We start from the raw sequence: 21,125 nt of genomic DNA, 5'->3' as shown, positions 1-21,125 counted from the left end.
ACATAGGGCGCCCTCCCTGGCACACTTAGCTTCTTTGGGTTGTATGGCATTAGCCTCTGATACCTTCTCCTGTCGTGAGAATGTGGTTCTATGTGACTAACATCTGCCTTCTCTCTTGCCTGCTCCTTTATTGGACTGGTTAATAAATCTGAGCTCTCAGTGCCTGGGGTTATAGAGGAGGCCCCAATGCATCCTAGGACAGCTAAAGCTTTAGCCTCTTGGTGCCTCTGGATCAAGATCCACTCTACACCCGATGTTTTCCCTGTGGCACCCAATGTACTTCGCAGAAAGAGTTAACCATGGTAAGTCTATCATAACTCTACTTATCTTCGCATTTCCATATTGCAGATAAAGTTATTAAACAGAGAAAACAACTCTTAGAAAGCAAAGAAGAGATGGACAAACTCAGACTGAAGAGACACCCGGACTTCCTGGACATTCTCCTCTGTGCCAAGGTTGGTTTACTGACATCTGTTACTAACTTCTGTCTCTGGCATCTCTTACTGACACCTGTTACCAACTTCTGTCTCTGGCATCTTACTGACACCTGTTACCAACTTCTGTCTCTGGCATCTTACTGACATCTGTTAACAACTTCTGTCTCTGGCATCTCTTACTGACACCTGTTACCAACTTCTGTCTCTGGCATCTTACTGACATCTGTTACCAACTTCTGTCTCTGGCATCTTACTGACATCTGTTACCAACTTCTGTCTCTGGCATCTCTTACTGACATCTGTTACCAACTTCTGTCTCTGGCATCTTACTGACATCTGTTACCAACTTCTGTCTCTGGCATCTCTTACTGACATCTGTTACCAACTTCTGTCTCTGGCATCTCTTACTGACATCTGTTACCAACTTCTGTCTCTGGCATCTTACTGACATCTGTTACCAACTTCTGTCTCTGGCATCTCTTACTGACATCTGTTACCAACTTCTGTCTCTGGCATCTCTTACTGACACCTGTTACCAACTTCTGTCTCTGGCATCTTACTGACATCTGTTACCAACTTCTGTCTCTGGCATCTCTTACTGACATCTGTTACCAACTTCTGTCTCTGGCATCTTACTGACATCTGTTACCAACTTCTGTCTCTGGCATCTCTTACTGACATCTGTTACCAACTTCTGTCTCTGGCATCTCTTACTGACACCTGTTACCAACTTCTGTCTCTGGCATCTTACTGACATCTGTTACCAACTTCTGTCTCTGGCATCTCTTACTGACATCTGTTACCAACTTCTGTCTCTGGCATCTCTTACTGACATCTGTTACCAACTTCGGTTTCTGGCATCTCTTACTGACCTCTGTTACCAGCTCCTGTTTCTGGCATCTCTTACTGACCTCTGTTACCAACTTCTGTTTCTGGCATCTCTTACTGACCTCTGTTACCAACTTCTGTTTCTGGCATCTCTTACTGACCTCTGTTACCAGCTCCTGTTTCTGGCATCTCTTACGGACATCTCTTACTGACCTCTCTTACCAACTTCTGTTTCTGGCATCTCTTACTGACCTCTGTTACCAGCTCCTGTTTCTTGCATCTCTTACTGACCTCTGTTTCTGGCATCTCTTACTGACACCTGTTACCAACTTCTGTTTCTGGCATCTCTTACTGACACCTGTTTCTGGCATCTCTTACTGACATCTGTTACCAACTTCTGTTTCTGGCATCTCTTACTGACATCTCTTACTGACACATTACTGATCTCTTACTGACCTCTGTTACCAGCTCCTGTTTCTGGCCTCTCTTACTGACACATTACTGATCTCTTACTGACCTCTGTTACCAGCTCCTGTTTCTGGCCTCTCTTACTGACACATTACTGATCTCTTACTGACCTCTGTTACCAGCTCCTGTTTCTGGCCTCTCTTACTGACACATTACTGATCTCTTACTGACCTCTGTTACCAGCTCCTGTTTCTGGCATCTCTTACTGACATATGTTACCAACTTCTGTTTCTGGCCTCTCTTACTGACACATTACTGGTCTCTTACTGACTTGCTATTCCTACTGACTGGAAATCTACAGACTGCTTTTCATCCCGCTCAGCAGGGTAACACTATAACTATTTGCCCTAGGATGAGAATGGTATGGGGCTGTCTGACAAGGACCTGCGTGCGGAGGTGGATACATTCATGTTTGAAGGACATGACACAACAGCCAGCGGAATCTCCTGGATCTTGTATTGTATGGCGCAATATCCTGAGCACCAGGAGAAGTGTCGGGAGGAGATACGAGAGGTTCTGGGCCGCAGGCAGACCATGGAGTGGTGAGAAGCCTCCGCGTTATACATGAACTCGGGAGTGATGTAAAGATCACATGACATTCAGCACGTTTCGGGGTCTGTGTGCACAGACCCCTCCCGCAGCCTATCCCTCACCCTCCCCTCCCACAGCCTCACCCTCCCCTCCCACAGCCTCACCCTCCCCTCCCGCAGCCTAACCCTCACCCTCCCCTCCCGCAGCCTAACCCTAATCCTCCCCTCCCGCAGCCTAACCCTCACCCTCCCCTCCCGCAGCCTAACCCTAATCCTCCCCTCCCGCAGCCTAACCCTAATCCATCCCTCCCGCAGTTTAACCCTCCCCTCCCGCATCCTAACCCTCACCCTCCTTTCCCGCATCCTAACCCTCGCCCTCCCCTCCCGCAGTTTAACCCTCACCCTCCCCACCCGCAGCCTAACCCTAACCATCCCCTCCCGCAGCCTAACCCTCACCCTCCCCTCCCCTCCCGCAGCCTAACCCTCACCCTCCTTTCCCGCATCCTAACCCTCGCCCTCCCCTCCCGCAGCCTAACCCTCACGCTCCCCTCCCGCAGCCAAACCCTCACCCTCCCCTCCCGTAGCCTAACCCTCACCCTCCCCTCCCACAGCCTAGCCTAACCCTCATGCTCCCCTCCCACAGCCTAACCCTCATGCTCCCCTCCCACAGCCTAACCCTCACGCTCCCCTCCCGCAGCCTAACCCTAATCCTCCCCCTCCCGCAGCCTAACCCTAATCCTCCCCTCCCCTCCCTCAGCCTAACCGTCACCCTCACTCTCCCCTCCCGCAGCCTAACCCTCACACTTCCCTCCCGCATCCTAACCCTCACCCTCCCCTCCCGCAGCCTAACCCTAATCCTCCCCTCCCGCAGCCTAACCCTAATCCTCCCCTCCCGCAGCCTAACCCTCACCCTCCCCTCCCGCAGCCTAACCCTCACCCTCCCGCAGCCTAGCCTAACCCTCATGCTCCCCTCCCACAGCCTAACCCTCACGCTCCCCTCCCGCAGCCTAACCCTCACGCTCCCCTCCCGCAGCCTAACCCTCACCCTCACCCTCACGCTCCCCTCCCACAGCCTAACCCTCACCCTCCCCTCCCACAGCCTAACCCTCACACTTCCCTCCCGCAGCCTAACCCTCACCCTCCCCTCCCGCATCCTAACCCTCACCCTCCCCTCCCGCAGCCTAACCCTCACCCTCCCCTCCCGCAACCTAACCCTTCCCCTCCCGCAGCCTAACCCTAATCCTCCCCTCCCGCAGCCTAACCCTAATCCTCCCCTCTCGCAGCCTAACCCTCACCCTCCCCTCCCGCAGCCTAACCCTCACCCTCCCGCAGCCTAACCCTCACCCTCCCCTCCCGCAGCCTAACCCTCCCGCAGCCTAACCCTAATCCTCCTTTCCCGCAGCCTAACCCTCACCCTCCCCTCCCGCAGCCTAATCCTCACCCTCCCCTCCCGCAGCCTAACCCTAATCCTCCCCTCCCCTCCCGCAGCCTAACCCTCACCCTCACCCTCCCCTCCCGCAGCCTAACCCTAATCCTCCCCTCCCCTCCCGCAGCCTAACCCTAATCCTCCCCTCCCGCAGCCTAACCCTCACCCTCACCCTCCCCTCCCGCAGCCTAACCCTAATCTTCCCCCTCCCGCAGCCTGACCCTAATCCCTCCCGCAGCCTAACCCTAATCCTCCCCCTCCCGCAGCCTAACCCTAATCCTCCCCTCCCGCAGCCTAACCCTCACCCTCCCCTCCCGCAGCCTAACCCTAATCCCTCCCGCATCCTAACCCTCACCCTCCCCTCCCACAGCCTCACAGCCTAACCCTCACCCTCTCCTCCCGCAGCCTAACCCTCACGCTCCCCTCCCGCAGCCTAACCCTCACGCTCCCCTCCCGCAGCCTAACCCTCACGCTCCCCTCCAGCAGCCTAACCCTAACCCTCCCCTCCCGCAGCCTAACCGTAATCCTCCCCCTCCCGCAGCCTAACCCTAACCCTCCCCTCCCGCAGCCTAACCCTCATGCTCCCCTCCCGCAGCCTAACCATCACGCTCCCCTCCCGCAGCCTAACCCTAACCCTCCCCTCCCGCAGCCTAACCCTCACCCTCCCCTCCCGCAGCCTAACCCTCACCCTCCTTTCCCGCATCCTAATCCTCGCCCTCCACTCCCGCATCTTAACCCTCACCCTCCCCTCCCGCAGCCTAACCCTAATCCCTCCCGCAGCCTAACCCTCACCCTCCTTTCCCGCATCCTAACCCTCACCCTCCTTTCCCGCATCCTAACCCTCGCCCTCCCCTCCCGCAGCTTAACCCTAACCATCCCCTCCCGCAGCTTAACCCTAACCATCCCCTCCCGCAGCCTAACCCTAATCCCTCCCGCAGCCTAACCCTCATGCTCCCCTCCCGCAGCCTAACCCTCACCCTCCCCTCCCGCAGCCCAACCCTCACGCTCCCCTCCCGCAGCCTAACCCTCACGCTCCCCTCCCGCAGCCTAACCCTCACGCTCCCCTCCCGCAGCCTAACCCTCTTGCTCCCCTCCCGCAGCCTAACCCTCTTGCTCCCCTCCCGTAGCCTAACCCTCTTGCTCCCCTCCCGCAGCCTAACCCTAATCCTCCCCTCCCACAGTTTAACCCTAATCCTCCCCTCCCGCAGTTTAACCCTCACCATCCCCTCCCGCAGCCTAACCCTCACACTCCCCTCCCGCAGCCTAACCATAACCCTCCCCTCCCGCAGCCTAACCCTCACGCTCCCCTCCCGCAGCCTAACCCTCACGCTCCCCTCCCGCAGCCTAACCCTCACCCTCCCCTCCCGCAGCCTAACCCTAATCCCTCCCGCAGCCTAACCCTCACCCTCCCCTCCCGCAGCCTAACCCTCACCCTCCCCTCCCGCAGCCTAACCCTCACCCTCCCCTCCCGCAGCCTAACCCTCACGCTCCCCTCCCGCAGCCTAACCCTCTTGCTCCCCTCCCGCAGCCTAACCCTCTTGCTCCCCTCCCGCAGCCTAACCCTCTTGCTCCCCTCCCGCAGCCTAACCCTCTTGCTCCCCTCCCGCAGCCTAACCCTCTTGCTCCCCTCCCGCAGCCTAACCCTCTTGCTCCCCTCCCGCAGCCTAACCCTCTTGCTCCCCTCCCGCAGCCTAACCCTAATCCTCCCCTCCTGCAGCCTAACCCTCACGCTTCCCTCCCGCAGCCAAACCCTCACGCTCCCCTCCCGCAGCCTAACCCTCACGCTCCCCTCCCGCAGCCTAACCCTCACGCTCCCCTCCCGCAGCCTAACCCTCACCCTCCCCTCCCGCAGCCTAACCCTAATCCTCCCCTCCCGCAGCCTAACCCTCCCCTCCCGCAGCCTAACCCTAATCCTCCCCTCCCGCAGCCTAACCCTCACCCTCCCCTCCCGCAGCCTAACCCTCACCCTCCCCTCCCGCAGCCTAACCCTCACCCTCCCCTCCCGCAGCCTAACCCTCACGCTCCCCTCCCGCAGCCTAACCCTCACGCTCCCCTCCCGCAGCCTAACCCTCACGCTCCCCTCCCGCAGCCTAACCCTCTTGCTCCCCTCCCGCAGCCTAACCCTCTTGCTCCCCTCCCGCAGCCTAACCCTCACGCTCCCCTCCCGCAGCCTAACCCTCACGCTCCCCTCCCGCAGCCTAACCCTCACCCTCCCCTCCCGCAGCCTAATCCTCCCCTCCCGCAGCCTAACCCTCCCCTCCCGCAGCCTAACCCTCACCCTCCCCTCCCGCAGCCTAACCCTCACCCTCCCCTCCCGCAGCCTAACCCTCACCCTCCCCTCCCGCAGCCTAACCCTCACCCTCCCCTCCCGCAGCCTAACCCTCCCGCTCCCCTCCCGCAGCCTAACCCTCACGCTCCCCTCCCGCAGCCTAACCCTCACGCTCCCCTCCCGCAGCCTAACCCTCACGCTCCCCTCCCGCAGCCTAACCCTCACGCTCCCCTCCCGCAGCCTAACCCTCACGCTCCCCTCCCGCAGCCTAACCCTCACGCTCCCCTCCCGCAGCCTAACCCTCTTGCTCCCCTCCCGCAGCCTAACCCTCTTGCTCCCCTCCCGCAGCCTAACCCTAATCCTCCCCTCCCCTCCCGCAGCTTAACCCTCACCATCCCCTCCCGCAGCCTAACCCTCACGCTCCCCTCCCGCAGCCTAACTCTAACCCTCCCCTCCCGCAGCCTAACCCTCACGCTCCCCTCCCGCAGCCTAACCCTCACGCTCCCCTCCCGCAGCCTAACCCTCACCCTCCCCTCCCGCAGCCTAACCCTTATCCCTCCCGCAGCCTAACCCTCACCCTCCCCTCCCGCAGCCTAACCCTCACGCTCCCCTCCCGCAGCCTAACCCTCACCCTCCCCTCCCGCAGCCTAACCCTCTTGCTCCCCTCCCACAGCCTAACCCTCCCGCTCCCCTCCCCTCCCTCAGCCTAACCCTAATCCTCCCCTCCCGCAGCCTAACCCTAATCCTCCCCTCCCGCAGCCTAACCCTAATCCTCCCCTCCCGCAGCCTAACCCTAATCCTCCCCTCCCGCAGCCTAACCCTCCCGCTCCCCTCCCGCAGCCTAACCCTAATCCTCCCCTCCCGCAGCCTAACCCTAATCCTCCCCTCCCGCAGCCTAACCCTAATCCTCCCCTCCCGCAGCCTAACCCTAATCCTCCCCTCCCGCAGCCTAACCCTCCCGCTCCCCTCCCGCAGCCTAACCCTCCCGCTCCCCTCCCGCAGCCTAACCCTAATCCTCCCCTCCCGCAGCCTAACCCTAATCCTCCCCTCCCGCAGCCTAACCCTCCCGCTCCCCTCCCGCAGCCTAACCCTCCCGCTCCCCTCCCGCAGCCTAACCCTCCCGCTCCCCTCCCGCAGCCTAACCCTCCCGCTCCCCTCCCGCAGCCTAACCCTCACCCTCCCCTCCTGCAGCCTAACCCTCTTGCTCCCCTCCCGCAGCCTAACCCTCCCGCTCCCCTCCCGCAGCCTAACCCTCACCCTCCCCTCCTGCAGCCTAACCCTAATCCTCCCCTCCCGCAGCCTAACCCTCCCGCTCCCCTCCCGCAGCCTAACCCTCACCCTCCCCTCCTGCAGCCTAACCCTCTTGCTCCCCTCCCGCAGCCTAACCCTCCCGCTCCCCTCCCGCAGCCTAACCCTCCCGCTCCCCTCCCTTCGCGCAGCCTAACGTCACGCAGCCGCCACAGCCCGCCCTCCCCCAATGGTCCGTACATGCCTCCGTTGTCCGGCACACCCCCTCCCTCCCCACGACCTCCTCTGTCTGTCAATCAGGCAGAGGTGACCGCAGCCCTGAGATGCTGATAGCATCTCACTGGGCTCCCGGGGTGTGCACGCGCAGTGTGGCGCTGTACGTGCGCAATCCACAAAGTAATTCAGACTGCGATCACTGCAGCGATGCATCTGAATTACCCCCATTATTTGCACATGGTAAATTACCATACAGGGGTTATAGTGGAGGGGGGGGGAACAAGGTGGATGTGAGTTCCACCACCTGTATTGGTACGGGGATTAGTTCCACCTCCTCCACAGAAAATCCCACCCCATCAATAGAGATGATGCAGACAGTGCTGATGAGCTGCAGCCACTTCCCCCTTCCTCAGGTCCTGGCGGTTACATGGTCCTCCTCCACCTGTCCCCCCCCCCCCCCTCCTGGTACTCACGCTGTGTCTATCAGATGCCATACATCCCCTCCTCCCCTCCTGAGGTGCCAGCAGCTTCCTTTTCCGCCACCGCATGTCATGCCATCACCGCCTCTGAAGTGAAGAGCCATAAGAGGAGCAGGCTGTGTGCATGCTGAAGACAATGTGAGAGGGGGCTGGGAGGACACAGGGGCGCGGAGCTGCTGGAGGGATACAGGGGCGCGGAGCTGCTGGAGGGATACAGGGCGCGGAGCTGCTGGAGGGATACAGGGCGCGGAGCTGCTGGAGGGATACAGGGGCGCGGAGCTGCTGGAGGGATACAGGGGCGCGGAGCTGCTGGAGGGATACAGGGGCGCGGAGTTGCTGGAGGGATACAGGGCGTGGAGCTGCTGGAGGGATACAGGGGCGCGGAGCTGCTGGAGGGATACAGGGCGCGGAGCTGCTGGAGGGATACAGGGCGCGGAGCTGCTGGAGGGATACAGGGGCGCGGAGCTGCTGGAGGGATACAGGGGCGCGGAGCTGCTGGAGGGATACAGGGCGCGGAGCTGCTGGAGGGATACAGGGCGCGGAGCTGCTGGAGGGATACAGGGGCGCGGAGCTGCTGGAGGGATACAGGGGCGCGGAGCTGCTGGAGGGATACAGGGGCGCGGAGTTGCTGGAGGGATACAGGGCGTGGAGCTGCTGGAGGGATACAGGGGCGCGGAGCTGCTGGAGGGATACAGGGCGCGGAGCTGCTGGAGGGATACAGGGCGCGGAGCTGCTGGAGGGATACAGGGGCGCGGAGCTGCTGGAGGGATACAGGGGCGCGGAGCTGCTGGAGGGATACAGGGGCGCGGAGTTGCTGGAGGGATACAGGGCGTGGAGCTGCTGGAGGGATACAGGGGCGCGGAGCTGCTGGAGGGATGCGGGGCGCGGAGCTGCTGGAAGGATACAGGGCGCGGAGCTGCTGGAGGGATACAGGGCGCGGAGCTGCTGGAGGGATACAGGGCACGGAGCTGCTGGAGGGATACAGGGCGCGGAGCTGCTGGAGGGATACAGGACGCGGAGCTGCTGGAGGGATACAGGGCGCGGAGCTGCTGGAGGGATACAGGGCGCGGAGCTGCTGGAGCGATTCGGAGCTGCTGGAGGGATGCGGGGCGCGGAGCTGCTGGAGGGATGCGGGGCGCGGAGCTGCTGGAGGGATGCGGGGCGCGGAGCTGCTGGAGGGATGCGGGGCGCAGAGCTGCTGGAGGGATGCAGAGCTGCTGGAGGGATGCGGGGCGCGGAGCTGCTGAAGGGATGCGGAGCTGCTGGAGGGATACAGGGCGCGGAGCTGCTGGAGGGATTCAGGGAGCGGAGCTGCTGGAAGGATACAGGGCGCGGAGCTGCTGGAGGGATTCAGGGAGCGGAGCTGCTGGAGGGATGCAGAGCTGCTGGAGGGATGTGGGACGCGGAGCTGCTGAAGGGATGCGGAGCTGCTGGAGGAATACAGGGCGCGGAGCTGCTGGAGGGATTCAGGGAGCGGAGCTGCTGGAAGGATACAGGGCGCGGAGCTGTTGGAGGGATTCAGGGAGCGGAGCTGCTGGAGGGATTCAGGGAGCGGAGCTGCTGGAAGGATACAGGGCGCGGAGCTGCTGGAGGGATACAGGGCGCGGAGCTGCTGGAGGGATACAGGGCGCGGAGCTGCTGGAGGGATACAGGGCGCGGAGCTGCTGGAGCGATTCGGAGCTGCTGGTGGGATGCGGAGCTGCTGGAGGGATACAGGGCGCGGAGCTGCTGGAGGGATACAGGGCGCGGAGCTGCTGGAGCGATTCGGAGCTGCTGGAGGGATGCGGGGCGCGGAGCTGCTGGAAGGATACAGGGCGCGGGGCTGCTGGAGGGATACAGGGCGCGGAGCTGCTGGAGGGATACAGGGCGCGGAGCTGCTGGAGGGATACAGGACGCGGAGCTGCTGGAGGGATACAGGGCGCGGAGCTGCTGGAGGGATACAGGGCGCGGAGCTGCTGGAGCGATTCGGAGCTGCTGGAGGGATGCGGGGCGCGGAGCTGCTGGAGGGATGCGGGGCGCGGAGCTGCTGGAGGGATGCGGGGCGCGGAGCTGCTGGAGGGATGCGGGGCGCGGCGCTGCTGGAGGGATGCAGGGCGCAGAGCTGCTGGAGGGATGCAGAGTTGCTGGAGGGATGCGGGGCGCGGAGCTGCTGAAGGGATGCGGAGCTGCTGGAGGGATACAGGGCGCGGAGCTGCTGGAGGGATTCAGGGAGCGGAGCTGCTGGAAGGATACAGGGCGCGGAGCTGCTGGAGGGATTCAGGGAGCGGAGCTGCTGGAGGGATGCAGAGCTGCTGGAGGGATGTGGGACGCGGAGCTGCTGAAGGGATGCGGAGCTGCTAGAGGAATACAGGGCGCGGAGCTGCTGGAGGGATTCAGGGAGCGGAGCTGCTGGAAGGATACAGGGCGCGGAGCTGTTGGAGGGATTCAGGGAGCGGAGCTGCTGGAGGGATACAGGGGCGCGGAGCTGCTGGAGGGATACAGGGGCGCGGAGCTGCTGGAGGGATACAGGGCGCGGAGCTGCTGGAGGGATACAGGGCGCGGAGCTGCTGGAGGGATACAGGGCGTGGAGCTGCTGGAGGGATACAGGGGCGCGGAGCTGCTGGAGGGATACAGGGGCGCGGAGCTGCTGGAGGGATACAGGGGCGCGGAGTTGCTGGAGGGATACAGGGCGTGGAGCTGCTGGAGGGATACAGGGGCGCGGAGCTGCTGGAGGGATGCGGGGCGCGGAGCTGCTGGAAGGATACAGGGCGCGGAGCTGCTGGAGGGATACAGGGCGCGGAGCTGCTGGAGGGATACAGGGCACGGAGCTGCTGGAGGGATACAGGGCGCGGAGCTGCTGGAGGGATACAGGACGCGGAGCTGCTGGAGGGATACAGGGCGCGGAGCTGCTGGAGGGATACAGGGCGCGGAGCTGCTGGAGCGATTCGGAGCTGCTGGAGGGATGCGGGGCGCGGAGCTGCTGGAGGGATGCGGGGCGCGGAGCTGCTGGAGGGATGCGGGGCGCGGAGCTGCTGGAGGGATGCGGGGCGCGGAGCTGCTGGAGGGATGCGGGGCGCAGAGCTGCTGGAGGGATGCGGGGCGCGGAGCTGCTGAAGGGATGCGGAGCTGCTGGAGGGATACAGGGCGCGGAGCTGCTGGAGGGATTCAGGGAGCGGAGCTGCTGGAAGGATACAGGGCGCGGAGCTGCTGGAGGGATTCAGGGAGCGGAGCTGCTGGAGGGATGCAGAGCTGCTGGAGGGATGTGGGACGCGGAGCTGCTGAAGGGATGCGGAGCTGCTGGAGGAATACAGGGCGCGGAGCTGCTGGAGGGATTCAGGGAGCGGAGCTGCTGGAAGGATACAGGGCGCGGAGCTGTTGGAGGGATTCAGGGAGCGGAGCTGCTGGAGGGATTCAGGGAGCGGAGCTGCTGGAAGGATACAGGGCGCGGAGCTGCTGGAGGGATACAGGGCGCGGAGCTGCTGGAGGGATACAGGGCGCGGAGCTGCTGGAGGGATACAGGGCGCGGAGCTGCTGGAGCGATTCGGAGCTGCTGGTGGGATGCGGAGCTGCTGGAGGGATACAGGGCGCGGAGCTGCTGGAGGGATACAGGGCGCGGAGCTGCTGGAGCGATTCGGAGCTGCTGGAGGGATGCGGGGCGCGGAGCTGCTGGAAGGATACAGGGCGCGGGGCTGCTGGAGGGATACAGGGCGCGGAGCTGCTGGAGGGATACAGGGCGCGGAGCTGCTGGAGGGATACAGGACGCGGAGCTGCTGGAGGGATACAGGGCGCGGAGCTGCTGGAGGGATACAGGGCGCGGAGCTGCTGGAGCGATTCGGAGCTGCTGGAGGGATGCGGGGCGCGGAGCTGCTGGAGGGATGCGGGGCGCGGAGCTGCTGGAGGGATGCGGGGCGCGGAGCTGCTGGAGGGATGCGGGGCGCGGCGCTGCTGGAGGGATGCAGGGCGCAGAGCTGCTGGAGGGATGCAGAGTTGCTGGAGGGATGCGGGGCGCGGAGCTGCTGAAGGGATGCGGAGCTGCTGGAGGGATACAGGGCGCGGAGCTGCTGGAGGGATTCAGGGAGCGGAGCTGCTGGAAGGATACAGGGCGCGGAGCTGCTGGAGGGATTCAGGGAGCGGAGCTGCTGGAGGGATGCAGAGCTGCTGGAGGGATGTGGGACGCGGAGCTGCTGAAGGGATGCGGAGCTGCTAGAGGAATACAGGGCGCGGAGCTGCTGGAGGGATTCAGGGAGCGGAGCTGCTGGAAGGATACAGGGCGCGGAGCTGTTGGAGGGATTCAGGGAGCGGAGCTGCTGGAGGGATTCAGGGAGCGGAGCTGCTGGAAGGATACAGGGCGCGGAGCTGCTGGAGGGATACAGGGCGCGGAGCTGCTGGAGGGATACAGGGCGCGGAGCTGCTGGAGGGATACAGGGCGCGGAGCTGCTGGAGCGATTCGGAGCTGCTGGTGGGATGCGGAGCTGCTGGAGGGATACAGGGCGCGGAGCTGCTGGAGGGATACAGGGCGCGGAGCTGCTGGAGGGATACAGGGCGCGGAGCTGCTGGAGGGATACAGGGCGCGGAGCTGCTGGAGCGATTCGGAGCTGCTGGTGGGATGCGGAGCTGCTGGAGGGATACAGGGCGCGGAGCTGCTGGAGGGATACAGGGCGCGGAGCTGCTGGAGCGATTCGGAGCTGCTGGAGGGATGCAGGGCGCGGAGCTGCTGGAGGGATGCGGAGCTGCTGGAGGGATACAGGGCGCGGAGCTGCTGGAGGGATTCAGGGCGCGGAGCTGCTGGAGGGATTCAGGGCGCGGAGCTGCTGGAGGGATTCAGGGCGCGGAGCTGCTGGAGGGATACAGGGCGCGGAGCTGCTGGAGGGATACAGGGCGCGGAGCTGCTGGAGGGATACAGGGCGCGGAGCTGCTGGAGGGATTCAGGGCTCGGAGCTGCTGGAGGGATACAGGGCGCGGAGCTGCTGGAGGGATACAGGGCGCGGAGCTGCTGGAACGATTCGGAGCTGCTGGAGGGATGCGGGGCGCGTAGCTGCTGGAGGGATACAGGGCGCAGAGCTTCTGGAGGGATACAGGGCGCGGAGCTGCTGGAGGAATTCGGAGCTGCTGGAGGGATGCGAAGCTGCTGGAGGAATGCGGAGCTGCTGGAAGGATACAGGGCGCGGAGCTGCTGGAGGGATACAGGGCGCGGAGCTGCTGGAGCGATTCGGAGCTGCTGGAGGGATGCGGGCGCGTAGCTGCTGGAGGGATACAGGGCGCGGAGCTGCTGGAGGGATACAGGGCGCGGAGCTGCTGGAGCGATTCGGAGCTGCTGGAGGGATGCGGAGCTGCTGGAGGGATGCGGAGCTGCTGGAAGGATACAGGGCGCGGAGCTGCTGGAGCGATTCGGAGCTGCTGGAGAAATGCGGAGCTGCTGGAGGGATACAGGGCGCGGAGCTGCTGGAGCGATTCGGAGCTGCTGGAGGGATGTGGGGCGCGGAGCTGCTGGAGGGATGTGGGGCTGCTGGAGGGATACAGGGCGCGGAGCTGCTGGAGCGATTCGGAGCTGCTGGAGGGATGTGGGGTGCGGAGCTGCTGGAGGGATGCGAGGCGCGGAGCTGCTGGAGGGATGCGAGGCGCGGAGCTGCTGGAGGGATGCAGGGGCGCGGAGCTGCTGGAGGGATGCGGAGCGCGGAGCTGCTGAAGGGATGCGGGGCTGCTGGAGGGATGCGGAGCTGCTGGAGGGATGCGGGGCGCGGAGCTGCTGGAGGGATGTGGGACGCGGAGCTGCTGAAGGGATGCGGAGCTGCTGGAGGGATGCGGAGCTGCTGGAGGGATGCGGGGCGCGGAGCTGCTGGAGGGATGCGGAGCTGCTGGAGGGATGTGGGACGCGGAGCTGCTGAAGGGATGCGGGCGCGGAGCTGCTGGAGGGATGCGGAGCTGCTGAAGGGATGCGGGGCGCGGAGCTGCTGGAGGGATGTGGGACTGCTGGAGGGATGCGGGGCGCGGAGCTGCTGGAGGGATGCGGAGCTGCTGGAGGGATGTGGGACGCGGAGCTGCTTAAGGGATGCGGGCGCGGAGCTGCTGGAGGGATGCGGAGCTGCTGGAGGGATGCGGAGCTGCTGATGGGATGTGGGGCGTGGAGCTGCTGGAGGGATGCGGAGCTGCTGGAGGGATGCGGAGCTGCTGATGGGATGTGGGGCGTGGAGCTGCTGGAGGGATGTGGGGCGCGGAGCTGCTGGAGGGATGTGGGGCGCAGGGCTGCCGAAGGGATGCGGGGCGCGGAGCTGCTGGAGGGATGCGGAGCTGCTGGAGGGATGCGGGGCGCGGAGCTGCTGGAGTGATGCAGAGCTGCTGGAGGGATGCGGGGCGCGGAGCTGCTGGTGGGATGTGGGGCGCGGAGCTGCTGGAGGGATGCGGATGCGGAGCTGCTGGAGGGATGTGGGGCTGCTGGAGGGATGCGGGGCGCGGAGCTGCTGGAGGGATGCGGGCGCGGAGCTGCTGGAGGGATGTGGGGCTGCTGGAGGGATGCGGGGCGCGGAGCTGCTGGAGGGATGTGGGGCGTGGAGCTGCTGGAGGGATGCGGGCGCGGAGCTGCTGGAGGGATGTGGGGCTGCTGGAGGGATGCGGGGCGCGGAGCTGCTGGAGGGATGTGGGGCTGCTGGAGGGATTTGGGGCGCGGAGCTGCTGGAGGGATGTGGGGCTGCTGGAAGGATTTGGGGCGCGGAGCTGCTGGAGGGATGCGGAGCTGCTGGGGGGATGCGGAGCTGCTGGAGGGATGTGGGGCGCGGAGCTGCTGGAGGGATGCGGAGCTGCTGGAGGGATGCGGAGCTGCTGGAGGGATGCGGAGCTGCTGGAGGGATGCGGAGCTGCTGGAGGGATGTGGAGCTGCTGGAGGGATTTGGGGCGCGGAGCTGCTGGAGGGATGCGGAGCTGCTGGAGGGATGCGGAGCTGCTGGAGGGATGTGGGGCGCGGAGCTGCTGGAGGGATGCCGAGCTGCTGGAGGGATGCGGGGCGCGGAGCTGCTGGAGGGATGCAGAGCTGCTGGAGGGATACGGGGCGCGGAGCTGCTGGAGGGATGCGGAGCTGCTGGAGGGATGCGGAGCTGCTGGAGGGAATGGTATTACCAAAACACTAGTTAACGATGAAAATGGATCACCAATAATGCATATAGTAAATTATGTCCCTAGCATAGAAGGGAATACGTATCTTGATTGTATGTATGTAAACGCTAGAAGTCTTACAGGGAAAAGGGGGAACTAGAAATCCTTGCAGCAAACAAGCAGTATGATATTATAGGTATTACTGAAACTTGGTGGGACGAATCTCATGACTGATCAGTTAATCTGGAGGGTTATACTCTGTTCAGGAGAGACAGATTAAATAAACGGGGTGGAGGGGTGTGTCTTTATGTAAAGCCCTTTTTAAAACCTGATATACGAGAAGACATTCGCGAGGGGACTGTAAATACTGTTGAGACTTTATGGGTAGAAATTGCATGCGGGGGAAAGGGTACTAAGAAGATACTAATAGGGATATGCTACAAGCCGCCTGATATTAATGTGCCTGATGAGGAATTGTTACTGAAGCAAATAGAAAAAGCATCAGGATTAGGAGACGTAAGAGTGATGGGAGATTTTAACTATCCGGAGATTATATGGAAAAATGATTCATGTGATACTGCTAGGGGTAATATGGTTTTAAACACACTAAATGATCACTGCTTCTTCAACTAATCGAGGAGCTGACTAGGTACAATGCAATCTTAGACCTGGTACTAACAAACAATGGGGAATTGATATAGAATATTACGGGAGCCCATGGGAAACAGTGACCACAATATGGTCACATTCAATATCCGTTTTCACAAGCAGCCCTATACTGGCTCAACTAGGACTCTAAACTTTAGCAAAGCCAACTTTCCCATGATAAAGGAAGCTGTAAGGGACATTTTTGTTTCAAGGCAAAAATACCACAGAGAAATGGAATGTATTAAAAACATTGCTCACTAGTTATACTCGTAAATTCATTCCCATGGGCAGCAAACAAAGGAGTAATAATTCCAAACCAATGTGGTTTAACATAAAGATTAAGGAACTAATGGACAAAATGAGGCGAACTTTCAAAAAGTATAAATCGGACGGGAAGGAGTCATTCCAATACTATAAGGACTGTAACAAAATATGCAAAAGAAGAAATCAGAGCGTCTAAACTAGAAACTGAAGAGCTAATAGCAAAGGAAAGTAAATCAAACCTCAAAGTTTTTTAAATACATCAACAGCAAAAGATTTAAGAGAGTGTATAGGCCCTTTAAACGACAAGTTGAGTGTCATAATCAAAGACGATCAGGACATAGCGGAAACATTAAACAGGTTTTTCTCATCTGTATTCACAAGAGAGGACCAGATGGAGGGATTAGCGCATAACCTCAGCAATGTCTCACTGCTAAATGCTTATTTAAGTGAGGAAGTAGTCTGTGACTGATTAAAAAAAAAATAAGATAAAAAGTCACCTGGTCCCGGCGGAATCCACCCAAGGGTTCTCATGGAGCTACACTCCGAACTAGCAAGACGCCTATATTTGATTTTCAATGGCTCACTTACATCAGGCATTGTTCCCAAAGACTGGCGTATAGCGGAAGTAGTGCCAATATTTAAAAAGGGACGTAAATCTGAACTGGGTAATTACAGACCAGTAAGTCTTACATCTATAGTGGGGAAAGTACTGGAAGGTATTTAAGGGATAGAATCCGTGGTGCAAGTAGAAAAAATGTCTTATAGGTACTGTGTGCACGCGCCAAAGACGTGCGCACCAAAAAAATGGGTGTGGCCAAATGCCACATGGGGTGTGGCTAATGAAAATGGGGATGTGATACACATATGGGGGGGCCAGATACACCTATGACCCCAATAGTGCCAGATACGCATATGCCCCTACTGTGCTTACCGCTGCATCTGTTCCCTTGCTGCTATGTGAGGGGAGGAGAGCCCAGCGCAGCGCCTCTCCTGCCCCTCAATGCTCGTGAAGTCCGATGAGGTCTCCGGCAGTGGGTCTCTCAAATGAGGCGCCGGTTCGTTAGCCAATCAGAGCTAGCTGACCGGCAGCCAATCAGGAACTGTGGCGTACCGGCTGGGATTTTCTTACCGGTATGCCGTACCACCATACTTGCAGCACTGAATAGAATACAGGAGTTCCTTGAAGTCAATAAGGTTATTAATAGGAACCAACATGGATTTGTCAAATAGATCATTTCAAACTAACTCAATAGGCTTTTATGAAACCGTTACTGCCAGCCTAGATCAGGGTGAGGAGGTGGATGGAATCTTTCTAGACTCTGCTAAAGCTTTTGATACAGTACGACACGGGAGACTTATCTACAAATGAAGAGAACTGGAGCTAGGAAGCACATTATGCACTTGGGTTAGAAATTGGTTGGATAATAGGGAGCAGCGAGTGGTGGTAAATGGAACTCTTTCTAAATAGACTGAGGTACTAAGGGTCTGTACTGGGACCACTAATGATCTAGAAGTACTGTATATCCAATCAGTAGCGCACATTGGACATCCTTCTTACCATAGCTAAGTGCTGATACATAACCACAGAGAGTACATACTGTTCAGCATCCCCACAAGTCCCATAATCGCTGGCCTCCAGGAACTCTCCCACTTCCCCCCCCCCCCCCCCCCCCCCACTCCGCTATGTCCAGGCAGTCACTGTGCCACAATACACAAATGACATACAACTAATGCTATTCACACACTGAAAGATCATACTTATTCCAATGTTATTTGGCTTATGAAGCATACGTGTCTTACAGGGAAGACCTGAGCAAGCTATCGTATACCACAATGTGCATCAAGGAGAGTCTCCGCCTCTATCCACCAGTGCCGTCAGTGTCCCGGCAGCTTTCCAAACCTGTCACATTCTTTGATGGGCGCTCCTTACCAGCAGGTAAATGGTCCAGGAGTGATGATCTGCATGGGAATTGCTGACACTGGAGGCTGATGCTGTATGTAGATGTTTAATACATTATTGTTTCTGGGGGGGGGCGGGAGGGGGGGACGACAGTAGTTGTTGTTTGCACTGTATGTATTATGATGTAGCATGGATGACACAGTGGTTAGCCTTATATCCAGTCATGATGCATTGGTGTGGAGTTTGTATGTTTGCCCAAGTTTCTTCCCAGTGCTCTGCTTTCCTCCCACAACCCAAAAGACAAGCTGGTAGGTTACTTGGTTTCTGAGTGTAGCGAGGTGTATGTGATGGAGAATATAGGGGGGTCATTCAGACCTGATCGCTCGCTAGAAGTTTTTTGCAGCGCTGCGATCACATAGTCGCCGCCTATACGGGAGTGTATTTTCGATGTGCAAGTGTGCGATCACATGTGCAACCGAGCGGTACAAATAAACTTTGTGCAGTTTCTGCGCGGCCCAGAACTTACTCAGCCGCTGTGATCACTTCAGCCTGTCAGGTCCCGGAATTGACATCAGACACCCGCCCTGCAAACGCCTGGACATGCCTGCGCTCTTCCAACCACTCCCAGACAACGGTCTGCTGCCACCCACAAACTCCTTCTTCCTGTCAGTCTTCTTGCGAACGGCTGTGCGAATGGAATCTTCGTAAAACCCATCGCACAGCAACGATCCGCTTTGTACCCGTGCAATGCGCTTGTGTATTGCTGTGCATACGTATGCGCAGTTCTGACCTGATCGCAGCAATAAAAAGGTAGTGTGCGATCAGGTCTGAATGACCCCCATAGAGTGTGACAGGGACTATAGGGACAGATGTATTAAGCCTGGAGAAGTGATAAAGCAGTGATAAGTGGAAGGTGATAACAACACATCAGCCAATCAGCTTCTAACTGTTAGTTTACATATTGGAGCTGATTGGCTGATGTGTTGTCACTGGTTTATCACTTCTCCAGGCTTAGTACATCTGTCCCATAGAGCGTAAGCTCCACTATGGCAGCGGCTGATGTGAATGACTATAATATTCTCTGCGTGTGCGCTATTTTAAATAAATGGTAATAATAATATATTGGAGAATAAAATCACTTTGGTGAAAGTCCATGTGGAAAATCTCTTACTGAGCCCTTTTATACAATACAATAACGGGGATGAATCAGATCTCTCACAGAATCTCTCCGCCATACCGGAAGGGACGTCAATGGCGCTGTTACCAACAATCCGCTGGGAACTGCTGCCATGCTATGGGGCATAGTCATCAGGAAAAAATTGTGCAATAAGAATTGTTAGTTTCTCATTGTATTCTCTCACGATTCTTTCATCTTTGCATCGTGGACCCTCATAAAATCATCACTCCCGGGAAACTGGACTTTTTGTGAGGGCAGTTTTTAGGGAAGTGATAATTTTTCCCCCTGGCTGCAGAACGGAGCACCGCCGGAGCTGCTCTGCCGCCAGGTCGTGCTGCTGCCCTGGTGTCGCGGTGCCCCCCCTCTCGCCGGTAACCTTATCACCGGAGACTCCAGGCGGCTGGGTAATGACACCCCCCTCCCACTGGCACCTATTAGCGGGGATCACAAGCTGCCGGGTCATACAGCAACTGGGGACCGGGGACACCATGCTGTCAGCAGTCCACAGCCACTGTGGTCCCCCCAATTCCCTCTGCTGCACATGCCCCCCTCCTCCTTACTGTGTGTCTGGCTGCAGACGCGCCCCCCCCCCCCCCCTCCTCCCCCGCCGGCACCGTTTTGCTGCCCGTGTATCCTGCCGGCAGCATAAGTCAGCTGAAGCCGCGTTTTGTTATGACATGTGTGTCCTTCCATTGCTTATTGTATATGGCATATACTGTATTTCTCTTACGTCCTAGAGGATGCTAGAGTTCCATTTAGTACCATGGGGTATAGACGGGTCCTTTGGGAGTCACTGGCACTTTAAGAGTTTGAGAGTGTGGGCTGGCTCCTCCCTCTATGCCCCTCCTACCAGACTCAGTTTAGAAACTGTTCTCGGAGGAGCCGGTCACAGCTAGGGGAGCTCCTAGGAGTTTTTGTAGTTTTATTATTGGCAACATCCTCTCTGCTTCGTGGGACTTAGGGGGGGAGTAAGAACCAATTCTAGAAGTTAATGGTTCTCTATCTCCACTGACAGGACACTGAGCTCCTGAGGGTACTGATCGCAAGCCCACGAGGCGACCGCTCACTCCCGCAGCACGGCCGCCACCACCTAACAGAGCCAGAAGAAAGAAGAGTGCTGAGTACAGCGCCGGTGGCCCGGTTAGCGGGTCGCCGGTGGGAATGGATGCACAAGGGTGGGAGCGCAGCTCTGTCAGGCTGCGCTCTATGAAGGCTCAGCAACATATTGATGTAGACGTGGCTGAGGGGCGTCCTGGGCCAGCGCAATCACCCTGACACTGGTAATGTAGCTAACAGGGTCTAATCCCGCTGTTAGCACTGAAGACCTCAGACCAGTATAATCATAGTGTGCGGGAAGCCGCGCGCCATTACAGGGGGCGGGGCTTCTCCTCAGAGCGGATCCAGCACTCACCAGCGCCATTTTCTCCCTGCAGAACGCTGAGACACGATGACAGGGAGCGCTGACCCTCCAGATAACTCCGGTTACTGCGGTACCAGGGTGTGTTAGACAGGAAGGGGGGGGGGGGAGTGTAGTTTGTACTGTTTAGCTGGCTCCTTATACTCTGTGTCTCTCTGATGCTCTGGGGGAAACTGTGTCTGACATTTTCCTGTGTAAGTATGTATATATCCACATTACCATGTCTAAGGACTCTGTCTCCTGTGCTGCAGAGTGTGTATCGTCTCCTGAGGAGTTTATCCCATGTATTCAGGACTGCAATGTGTTTTCCCAACCTTTCCGAATCCGAACCCCCATGGGTGGATTCTTTAAAGGGAATGATATCCCAGATTTCATCAAGGATGTCACGTAATGAGAAAGAGACGCAGTTTTTGAGAAAGTCTGTACAGGGTTTGCAGCATTCAACTCCCACTACTTCCTCTACTAATCCACCTACATACCCTAAAAAACGTATACTTGCCCAAATAATGCAAGTAGACACTGATCCCGACTCTGATACAGGGGACGGTGATGGGGATATGCAGGAAGGGAGGGGGTGCATCCCTTGCTAAGGGGGTGCAGTTGATGATTGAATCCATTAGGGATGTTTTGCATATTACTGAGAAGGTACCTGAGCCGGGACAGGAATCTTATTTTACGGAAAATAAGAAATCCTCCGTCCCCTTCCCGGCTTCTAAAGAGCTAAACTATTTATTTGAAAAATCCTGGGAAAAC

At 59.1% G+C, this 21,125-nt stretch overlaps 1 protein-coding gene across 1 annotated transcript in view; it reads left to right on the top strand.

Moving 5' to 3' along the window:
* LOC135040963 (cytochrome P450 4B1-like) overlaps positions 1–20,763 on the top strand; it is a 251,955-nt gene extending 231,192 nt beyond the window's left edge. The window contains exons 6-9 of the mRNA XM_063954899.1: positions 349–455; positions 2,085–2,275; positions 17,681–17,814; positions 20,624–20,763. Of these exons, the coding sequence (XP_063810969.1) occupies positions 349–455; positions 2,085–2,275; positions 17,681–17,814; positions 20,624–20,763 (572 nt within the window). The remainder of the gene's footprint in view (positions 1–348; positions 456–2,084; positions 2,276–17,680; positions 17,815–20,623) is intronic.
* Positions 20,764–21,125: the final 362 nt, after the last annotated feature.

The sequence above is a fragment of the Pseudophryne corroboree genome, unplaced genomic scaffold (assembly GCF_028390025.1).
Source record: "Pseudophryne corroboree isolate aPseCor3 unplaced genomic scaffold, aPseCor3.hap2 scaffold_784, whole genome shotgun sequence".
In the NCBI taxonomy this organism is placed as follows: domain Eukaryota; kingdom Metazoa; phylum Chordata; class Amphibia; order Anura; family Myobatrachidae; genus Pseudophryne; species Pseudophryne corroboree.
This window is presented reverse-complemented; position numbering and strand designations above follow the sequence as displayed.